The sequence below is a fragment of the Saccopteryx bilineata genome, chromosome 2, assembly GCF_036850765.1.
Source record: "Saccopteryx bilineata isolate mSacBil1 chromosome 2, mSacBil1_pri_phased_curated, whole genome shotgun sequence".
NCBI lineage: Eukaryota > Metazoa > Chordata > Mammalia > Chiroptera > Emballonuridae > Saccopteryx > Saccopteryx bilineata.
The window spans coordinates 55,486,684-55,498,227 of record NC_089491.1 but is presented as its reverse complement, the minus strand read 5'-3'; the positions used below and the strand labels follow the sequence as shown (position 1 = coordinate 55,498,227).

Genomic DNA, 11,544 nt, shown 5'->3' with positions numbered 1-11,544 from the left:
AGGTGTGCAGATGGGTAACCAGAGGTGACTGAGACTGGTGGGGCCTTTGATTCTAGGAAATACAGGAGAAGATTCTCCTGGTTGTGGAATCAGAGAATGTTTAAGTGGCTTTGGGAGCCCTAAATGAAAGGGAAGTGCTTTTCCCTGTGTGTTTGCTTATTGGCCTGTATGAGTCTTGAATAAAGAATGGCCCACCAGGTTTTGGTTCCACTGTTTCTTTGCCATCTATGCAAATCTAATGGGAACCTGAGATTTGGGAGCATGAGAATGGCTGCGATGGTGGCGCCCCTGGCCTTACAGAGATCAAGTAAGACAAAGAGAAGTGTTCCTTCTCTTTGCAACAATGAGTTTGCATTGTTGGCAAAAGTAGTTTTAAGGGAAATTGTGGGCTAGTGATGCAGGTCGAAGCCAGATTGCAGAATTAATGAGAGAAGAGATGATGAGGAGGAGGATACTGGTGCCGGTGCTGTTTTACTACATTGTGGCTATCTCCACACCATTTGTCTGTATGTAATTCCTTTTGTATAATTCAGTAACCCATGAAACAATCACATCATGTCTTGAACACTATAATTCCACAATAATATGAACAGGTCATATCCTGGTATAGATTTACTGCTATACTTTAACCTTCAGTTTTCAGTTATAAAATATTACTGTGTGCATATCATTAAAATCACTTTAAATCTCTTATTGTTCCTCTTGCAATTAAAATAGTACCCAGTGTTCAATGTTCATTGGTGCTTTATAATCGCTTCAGAAAAACAATCTCAGTTTAAAAATTATAAACTTCTTGAGTCATCTCTGCAGGAGGAATAGCTTACTTTTGCCAGAGAAGTCTGGGAAAAATTATTCCAGGCATAGCCTGCTAATTCATTGGCCTGAATGTCAAGGCTCCCATTCCAGTTCACCCTCCTGGGAGGCTGCTGTGGGACTCTGTTTCTCCAAGTGGGGGATCAAGGCCTCCTTGGCGACAATAAATGAGTTGCCAGGGGTTTGTGGAGAGGATTTCTTCTCAGTTCAACCTGTAAGTAGATCTCGCCCTCATGGTTTTTAAAGTCTCCTCTAAGCCTCTTTTCCCCACCTTTTTTTTCAGGGGGAATCTAATGCCACCTCCTTCATTATTTGCTGTGGTTTTTATCTTCATAGATGCAGGGAGGAAAGCACTAGGATGAGAATGGGAGTAAGGCCTTCAAATGAAGTGTTTACATTGCAAAAGACTTGAACTTTATATTTCAAATGTCACTTCCAAATGAGGTTTTACGTACAGAGAAAACTCGCCTTAACAGATTTGCAAGATAATGTGTGACATGCATTTTAAACTCCTGTTGCATTCCTGGGTTACAGAGCTGCAGTAGCTTCCTGCAAATCCCATGGTTTCCTTGTAAATATCACCACAAAGTATACTGTACTTAGAAACATTCTTTTGTTAGATGTAAAAGTTTAGAACGTACTATTATTTTTGAAAATCGTTTTTGGGCATTTCTTCATGCTTTTGGATGCCAGAAACTTCTAAAATGGAAAATTCTTGGCCATTTCTTAGCCTCAGAGAAGCCTTGCCTGGCGCAACAGCTTTGACTCTCTGTGGCAGGGACTGCGGGTGTGGAGGATGACCCTGTGAGTGCTCAGAGGGGACTGGGAAAGGCAGGAACCAAATACTTCTGTATGAGCACGTTTTGTGCGTGCTATACTACGGGCTTTGCATTCTACATTTAGTCATGTAGAATTGTGTGGAATGAGGCCTGAGAACAGAATCCTGGGGAAGATGGGTTGAGCTGTCATCAGAAGGGAACCAAAACATATGGGACTTAAAAACAGTTAGCAGTGGGATTTTGGGTAAGGGTAGAAGGAACAAGATTTTGGCAAACTTATTCTGCACAAATATTTGTGTTATCCTTCTTTGTGCAGTCTTTGTGACTTCTCGTCCAAGTTCATCTGGTCAGCAGCAAATGCCTTTTGACCTCTAGAAAGACATACAGAAGGCATATATGAACTGTGGCTGGATTCAGGTATGTGTGCGTTTGGGGTGTGTGTGTGTGTGTATACACACTCATGCTGAACATACGACCAGTTTAAATAGAATTTTCAACTGGGAAGATTTCATATGCTTCTTTAGCATGGTCCAAGTGAATATATTTTTAGAAATGGAAAGTAGAGCATGTTCCCGAAGTTCTTTTCTTCTGCCATCAGGGATAGGAGGGCTTTTATTTATAGTAAGTTCAGGTCCCCAAATACCTTCAGCCATAATATAATGGGGTAAACAAAAAAAATTTAACAGTAGATGACTAGATAGTGTGTTATTTTATAGAGAACCTTATTTCTCCTGCTTGTGGAAAAATATCAGCCTTCTTAACTATGGTCAGAGTAGATTCTTTTCTAAGACTTACTTAAAAGGAATATCTTGCCTAGGCAGCAAGAATATAGGCAGTACAATTGATCTTTTCTCTTGGGCCTTGATGGTTCAAAGGAAAATATACACAGGACTCAAACCCTTTGAATTTGTTAATAATATTATAATGTATCTAAACATGGGATAGACATGTACATAGAATGGAAATATACATAGAATGGAAATAGAATGGGAATTAACAACAATAACTAGAAAATATCTAAATGTCTACTATTTTTTGAGCCACTACTATATGCCAGATTCTTTATTTATATTCACTACATCATTTTTTAAATTCAAATAATCCTATAAGGTGTGTTTATGGTCACCACTTGTTTCAGAGTGTTTCAAAGACATTAGCCAATTATTCCAAGAACACTGAACTGGTTAGTAACAAAGCTAGAAGTTCTCACCAAGGTTTGGCCGACTCTGAACTTTATACATATTTTTTTCCAAACAATCTGTTTTTCAAAGTCATGACAATTTCTGGGAATCATACTGAGTTGTATTACTAGGAATGCAACTACAGTATGTTTATATTTAATACTGTCCATGTTCAAAAAACTATTTGCTGAGTTTTCTTCCGGGCTCAACGATAAATGATGTGGAATCTAGACATTGAAATTAAGGTGTTCCTTCCTTCATGGAACCCATGGACTAGTGAGGAAGTCTAAAAAGAATGTTAATGCATATTATGAAGCCAGTAGCTGCGGCCACCATCAGACCTGCCTGACCCATGAAGGTTCGCATTAGATTCGGAGAGATGGTAATGAAACAACAGAGCCAAAAACTGGTGGGCCATTATCTTTAATCCTAGCTTGCACCCAGTGGGCAAGTAAAACACACACTGGCTCCAAAACCCACTCATTCAGTGCTCACAAAGCTACTGACTTATCCAAGTTTCCTAGAATCAAAGGTTTGTAGCTCACCAGACTTATTCACCTCTGTTCCCCATGTCCTCTCTGCACAAACTGGCTTCTCCTTTAACACTCCGCCATCTTGGCTGCCTCTCTTGACCTCCTCCACGTGGCCATTTTCTGCTCTCCTCTAATGCTAATCTCAGGAACCGAGAGAACAAGCTTCGGGTCTGCCCCCTTTATAGTGCAGAAATCCAAACCTTTAATCCAATATACAAAATAGGGAAGTTTCTAATACAAAGTCACTTATCTGAGGCATGATGGGATTATACCACCCCATATCAAAAAGGGTGGGAAAGGCTTAGTCCTAAAACCAAGCCCCAGGCTACAAGAATCCTGCCTGCCCACAGCCTGCCCCAACACACATTAATATCACCTGGACGACGGGCTTCCATGTGGGCAGCACCATCTTTAACAAAGTGAGCACAGTATATTTTATCTGCCCCACAAATATGAACACATTAGGTATTGCTATCCAGTGAGGTCAAACATTGCAAAACTTTATCAGTGAATACTGCATGAGTTAGTGATCAAACCAGTGCTGAAGAGAAATGCCAGTTGGAGACCTAGCAAATAGTAGTAACTCTGAAACAATATAAATTGCATACAGAGTACAAGGAAATAGGAAAAATTATTCAAGAAAAATAGGAAAAATTATTCAAGAACTTTAGTGAATGGGCATTGTATGCCTTGTCCATAGTGCTTTCCATAGCCTGGCAAAGCTAGTAAAAAAGCAATGTGGCTCATGGTAAATGACCATGGACTATTGAGAATCGAACACCCATGCAGTGATCCCCAAAACTTCCACCATCTTAGATACCTTGGCCACAGTCCTAGCAGTGTACCATGCTGTACTAGACAAAGTGAATGCTTTTTTTCAGTACTCCCTAGCTTCTGTGTCACAAGATCAATTTGCCCTCACATGAGAAGGGCAACAATGGACCTTTCAAGTATTTTCCCAAGGCTACCTGCATAGCCCTGCAATGTCTAGAGATCTGTCCCTGTTCTTCCTTCCCGTATCAGCAAAATGGACCTATTGCATGAATGATATAATGTTAGCATATGAAGACTTGCCTCTGATGCAGGACACCTTGCAGGCTTTGCTGGAACATCTGTGATCAAGGGGATGGGCTGTGAACCCACAGAAAACTCAGGGAACAGGTACTGCCACAAAGTTTCTGGGAGGTGTTTTGTTGAGTAAGACACATACTGTGGCAGAGCAGTTATCGATAAGGTGCAATCTTATTTTATTCAACCCCTAAGAATTTGACAGGGGTTCAGGCTTTTGTAGGGATTTGGGGATTCTAGAAGACTTTTATTCCCTACTAGGCACAGTGCTTCTATCCTTATACCTTCTAGAAAATGAAAGACTTATGTGGGTCTGGGGATCATAACAAGATACCTTTGAGAAGACAAAAATACTAGTGAAACAGAATTAAGCTCTGGGCCTCTTCCAGGCAGAGCTACCATTTGAATGAGATGTGTCTGTGACTCCAGAAGGTACAGGTCACACTCTGTGTCAGAAACAACAGAAGGAGAGGGTATCTTAGGACTTTGGTCCCAGCTCTGGAAGGACAGAAATCTGATATATCCCCTAGAGTAGTGGTTCTCAAAGTGTGCGCCAGGGTGCACTGGTGCGCCCTAGAAGATTTCCAGATGCGCCCTATGGTATTCCAGAGAAATATGTGTCTGTTGGGGACCAAAAAAATCAACAGGGTTTTTGGAGTTTAGATTTTTAGGGGACAGAGGTGTGGGGAATTGGTTGTAAGCTGACAGTCTACCCAACCCTCCACCTCACTTGCCTGATTAGATTGCAAAAGGCTATTAAGCTGTGATGCTGGATTGTTTACACTACTCCCCATGTTCCCAGAAAGACTGGAGGCAAGTTTCTTCTATTCTTTGTTTGGTGTAAAGTTAAGATGATATGTATGGTGGGGGTTTTCTGCACTCAACACAATTAAGAGTAAAAAGAGAGATATTCTTCAATGTATTGATGAGGAAATGAGACTTGGCCTTTTAAATATATGCCCAAACATTGAAGAAATTGCTAGGACACATCAGGCTTATGTTTCTCATAAACACAAGAATGAAAAAACTTAACACATTTGTGCTGGGACCTGCCGAATTTACTAAATCTTACTAAGAATGTATATATCTGTATATAAAAAGATTACTTTTTTGTCATTCTTTTATTTTTTAATTCCTCTTTTTTACAAATTCTAAAAAGCATAACTCAAAAAATGTATCATAAAAATGTTTTTTAATGTCAGAATAAATTTAATTTTGTTGTATTTATTTTGTTTAATTACCATAAAAGCACGCTTGGACTTTATATTTTTTTTCTTTAATATTAGACTTAGTTATTATAACATATTTCTCAGAAATTTGAATATAGTGCGCCTACAATTATTTGTAGGATTTTCAATGCACCTCGACTTCAAAAAGTTTGAGAACCACCGCCCTAGAGTGACAGCTCCTACCAGTGTACACGGCGCCCCTCCAGGTAGACTCTCTCGCAAATGAGCAGCATGCCATGGTAAGAACTTCCCTTCTTGTCATGGGATGGATTGAGAATCTTTCCAAAAATTACCTCTGCCATGGCTCAGGCTCCCACTTTGACTAAGTGGGATGCTTATTTGCAGCAGAGTAGAACCCTATCTACCAGCACTCATGCATTCCTATGTTGGGAACAAAAAACTACTCCAAACAGAATCAACCCACTTGTACCAGGAATATAGGATGGATATCACTGGGCCTGTGTAGTCATTCTGTCACATTAGAGGATAGAGACTGTTTGATGCTGCCAAGCTATTTATTGGATAGCTCCAAAGGGGACCTAATATTTGTGTGACACTGATCTTTGGCCATGGCTTTTATTTAGGTTGTTGGGCTCCTGCACCCTCATTTTCCCTGTGTGCAGGGGAGAATCTGTTCCATAATAACAAATGTTGCCTATCTCCCTAAAGGGTAGATGGGCAGGCAAGGCAAGTTCTGTTTTCCATGGGAATGATTGATCATCTGCCACAGTCTTTGTTCCCTCCATTGGCCTGGAGGACGTTTTAGCACATATAGAAGCTCTTAGTACCTTCACTCAACCAGACTTAAATGATTGCCAGTTAGCCTGAAATGTCTCTAAAAAGAAAAGCTGTACTCCAAAATAGGATGGCCTTTGACGTTATTACTGCCTCTCAAGGAAGCACCTGTGCCATTATCTAAGTGAAATGTTGTGTGTTTATGCCTGATGACTTAGCTAATATATCATCATTATTAAAGCACGTGTAGAAAAGAGTGAACACCCTGAGTGATTCAACTCCTAGCCTAGGGAATTTAATATATCAGTGGTACTGATCATGGGGCTTTGGTGGAAAAAATTGTTACTTACTTTGGAAATCATTTTCTTAATCTGTATTTTCTCTTGCATGTGCCTACATTGTTGCTCTGATATATTTCTCTAGTGCAGCCAGATAGCCGCCAATTAGCTACCTCCATGCTAATGAAAGCCCTTGCTCAGTGCACATTGTAGAAGAGGACAGAGAGGAGGCCTATAAGATTACAAGAGCCAGTCATGAGGAGTGGAGTGTTGGGGGAAGTCATCAAGAGGACATGACCCTTGAGCAGGACCCAAGCAATCAAAAGCTCCTCACCCCCTCCCCTGTCCTTGGAATGTGCATTCTGCTTGTCTTCCCCACATCAGAAACTGTCTCAAGGACACAGTGTGGTGTTGTTGAGACAACTTGGACGGTATACTAACTGGACCTCATAAGGTCTCTAAATAAACTTTTAAGATTCTGGCAGGCAGGTGCAGAGATCTACTTGTACTGTGGATACTCAAGGTAAGTCTTGTAAGTTCCCTTGCCTGTTAAAACTGCCACTTACCAATCTGGAATGGTCTAACTTTTTTTTTCAGTTTCTCCTTTGGTACATGGGGGCCAGTTTCAGATTTCATCTAAAAAAAAGTTCATATTTTGAACCAATGAGTGTGTGTGTGTGTTTAAAATATTTATTTATTGATTTTACAGAGAGGAGGGGTGGAGGAGCGAGAAGTATCAACTCATAGTTCACTTTAGTGTTCATTGCTTACTTTTTGCATGTGCCTTAATCTGGCAAGCCCAGTGTTTCAAAAGGGCAATTTTAGCATCAGGTTGATGCTCTGTCCACTGCGCCACCACAGGACAGGCATTAGTGTTCTTAATTTGAGATTCTCTAGATGAGATTGAGTCTTTTTTCACATGTTTATTGGTTCTGTGTTTCCATTATCTGTGAAATTACTGTTCATGTTTTTGTTCACTTTTTCTTGGATTACAGGCCATTTTATATCTTCACATGTGACGTATTTGTTCAAATCTTTTGCCCCTTTTTTCCTTTTGGTGTGCTTATCTTCTTGTTGATATGTAGAGTTTTTTTATTTTTTATACTTTTATAAAGTGCTGTGAGATTGTAAATGTCTTCTATTTTCTAAAACTTCTTTGAAATATCTTTTGATGGATAGAAAGTTATTATTTTAGCATAGTTGAATTCATATATATTTTTTTTCATTTATGGCTTTTGCCATTACTATTTTGCTTAGTTTTGTTTTATAATTTTCTGGATACAAGGATTGCAGAACATCTTATGTTAGTTTATTTGTTTATTGTGGCTTTTGTCAGAATAGTATTTAGAGTTATTTTTTATATTTATATATAATTAATATAAATTAATTTATACATTTTATTACTCAAGATTACAGTTCTAATGATTTTCAACAAAACTTTTTAGTATCTTTATAAATTCCCAAGTTAAAGAACCACTCTGAACATCTGTAAATATAAGTCCTTGCATCAGCTGTATCCTTTCTTACCATTACAGATAAGATCTAATGTCCAGCCTGGCCTGTGGTGGCATAGTGGATAAAGTGTTGACCTGGAACACTGAGTTTGCCAGTTCAATATCCTGGGCTTGCCTGATCAAGGCACATATGGGGCTGCTTCCTGCTCCCTCCCCTTCTCTCTCTCTCTCTCTCTCTCTCTCTCTCTCTCGCTCTCTCTTTTGCCTTTCTAAAATGAATAAATAAAATCTTTAAAAAAAGTTTAAAAAATCCAATGTCCAAATAAGAAAATCTTTGTAAGCATCAGCCTTACAGAGCTTTGGTTTAAGTCTTCATTATGAGTGGGCGATACGCTACTTTGGCTAAAATCCATGTATTAGCCTTTGTATTCTACAAGGGTCAGATCTGTGTACCAGTCCATCTGTGAAGCCAAGGGCTGCTCTTGTGTAAATGTGCCACCGGTATCCATTTCAAAACACTACACCCTCTTGCCAAGGTCAGTGGCTATCACTAGAGTAACCAGATAATGCCACTGTCCTCACTCTTAAAAAAGACTGCCTATTTTTCAGCGCTAAATTCAGCCCTTTATTTCTTTTAATGATGGAAATATTTTCTGTTTATCATTATAAGAAAAGATTACTCTTTTTCTATGAGAAGTTTTGATAGAAAGAAATATTTTAAAAATTTTACCTAGGAAATAACAATTTTCTCTCATAGCAAGTTTTATTTTCAGAGAAGTTGAGAAAATGAATAGTCTCCAGGTTTCTCCACGTTGGAGACTGATTGCTCTGTAGCTTTGCTGCTTACATCCAAACTCCAGGTGTAGGAGTATCTTCTTTATTTACTCACTTAATTTACCTAGTATACTTAGTGGTTAGTATTTCTCACCTTTCTAAGAGTGCATTTGATTACATTACCCTTTGTATACGTAATTAGAGTAAAACCCTAGAATGAGAGACATTGAAAATGAGGCAGGCAAACACATACAGAGTGGGATCAAGCCAGACTTTGCTCTGACTAGGACTTATACAATCCATTTAATTTTATTTCAAGCATGAGCTCCAAATACAGCTCTCTTGACCTGTGTACTCCATCCCTAAATGGCAAACTAAACATTCATGAAAATTTAATGGTGAGGAAATTAGTACCTCCTTACGTTTCAGACTGTGAAATGGCACCAGGGAGCACTTGCAGCGACAGGCAGAAGTGTGTGGATGTGCTGGACCAAACCTGAAGTGTCTGTCTGCAGGCTGTCATCCTTCTCCAAGTCAGCCCGTAGCTGAGATCTTCTGACAGGACACCCCCAGGATGCCCCCCAAGAAAGGTATTTCAAACAAAGTCCTGGTTGTGGAATACTCTACCCTTTTTTTTTTTTTTTTTTTAAGATTGGGCCCTGGAAAGATTTTTCACAAGTTTTGTTGCCGCTTAGGGGCTTTCCCTTTCAATTGTGTGTGAGTGTGGTTCCAGTTTCTTTGTTTCTTAGGAAACTGGGAGGGATTCAATCTTTCTTTAATTTTTTTTTTCTTTAATGGATACATGATTTCAACAACTAGTAATGGTCAGACTTACCTTTCTTTTATTTCGGAGGCCAATGAGGGAAAACAAAATATATTGAGATTCCAGCACAGCAACTCAAGGTCTGTTCAGTCTACAGGGGTGACCTGCTGTGAGTCTGGCGTGTGGGACAGCTCGGTGAAGGAGATCTGCTCTGCTTCAGTTTGTGAATTACAGTCTGCATTAAGTCAAGCTGAAAAGGAGAGGGAAGATGATTAAGGCAGAGCTAGCAAAGAAAAAAGACAGAAAAACCTATTGGGAGTTTTTATGTGAATGGGTGAGCAACACATTTTTGGTTGCTGTGACTTGTCACAAGGTGCATTTCAGTACCATAAGGATACTATATGACATGTTTAGCTGTCATTCTGTGATGCTTACATAGCTTACATTTGGATCTACTCTCAGCCTTATTTCAGCCCCAAAAGACAAACTGGTAGAATTTTTAAATATAAAAAACATGTTTGCTTTTCAGCATAGAATTTCTTATCCAGATGGCCTTGGTGATGTCATTCCTTTATCCGACTTAATCTTAGAATGGAAAGTGGAGACAGAGACCACACTTAATGATAACCTATTTAAGTCATCCAGCTTCAGCCCTGTGTCTTGATAATCTTAGAAGTATCCTATTTAGTGTACTTAACCCTTTGAGTAGTATGAATGTTCATGTATGTCCTTGTGCCTCCTGAACATCCAGAGTATGATTGATTTATTTTAAAAATGTGTAAGGCAACATTAAAAAAACGCAAATGTATGTTCTTCTTGTTTCCATAAATTGGTTATCAAACAAACATGATTTTAAGTTAATAAAACTGTAACTGGAACTAATTTCATTTCCTGAAAAAGAAACCACGCACACACACAAAAAACCCCTCACTCCTGGGGGTCAGTGAGCATGAAAAAACTCACTATTCACATGAATAGTAATTATATTGACTTCAAACATCTAGACAGTGCTAGGACTATCGTTACTGAAGTAGGTATCAAAACAGACAACAAAAACAACTACTTCTTCTGAGGTTCTAAACACTTTCTAAAGAGTTACTAGAAAGAGCTCAAAGTTTTACATTAGCTTTTAACAGGTGGGGTTGGTTTTCCACTAATAACTGTAGGGTTCCAATCTTATATAAGATGTTAAATTTTACCTGTTACCTTAAGAATTGATTTCCCAACCTGAAGTCCTCTAGCTCCTCAGGCTATATTGGTAGTGATAGCATTGGCAGGCTCTTTTTAGATCTTGGACAGTTCTCACAAAAAGTTGCAATAAGGCTGCTCAGGCTATCTTAATGCCAACCATCTTGTTAAAAAAGTAAAATTGTAATTGACTATTCTTGCTGTTTGTTAGTGTTGTCAATTATCATTTTTTATCTTATTGCTTAACAACAACAGATGTTTTAATGCTTATAATTGTCTCATTTTGATTATAAATGGGATATCTGTTGTGGAAAATGTATAAATTAAACAAAAAACTATATTAAATGATGACATCAATGAAAATACAGCACCCCACTACAAAAAGATCATTATTAACATTTGGGATATGTTCTTTTAGACTTTTCTTATGAAAGCTATGTTTAATTTATATTTAATAAACTGGATACAAATTAGTACAAAATAAATGTCATTTTTTAGACAATGCTTGAACTTTATAAGAAAAATACCATGATAGCACTGCCTGTTTTGTTACATAAGATCATAGTGTCTTAATAATAGCTTCCATTATTGTGTGCATATTATATGCCAGGCTCTATACAATGTGCAAGGATGAGTTACCATGATGGCTAGATGTGAAGTGAGACAAGTGACATTTCACCGTGAGGTCTACCACCTCCAATAACCTATAAAAGGTAATAGCAGGTCAACTGGCAGGTGTTTTGCTCAGC

General features: G+C 38.6%; 1 protein-coding gene across 1 annotated transcript in view; it reads left to right on the top strand.

Moving 5' to 3' along the window:
• The first annotated feature begins 261 nt into the window (after positions 1-261).
• TMC1 (transmembrane channel like 1) overlaps positions 262-11,544 on the top strand; it is a 159,995-nt gene continuing 148,712 nt past the window's right edge. Inside the window, exons 1-2 of the mRNA XM_066254352.1 lie at positions 262-307; positions 5,723-5,809. Of these exons, the coding sequence (XP_066110449.1) occupies positions 262-307; positions 5,723-5,809 (133 nt within the window). The remainder of the gene's footprint in view (positions 308-5,722; positions 5,810-11,544) is intronic.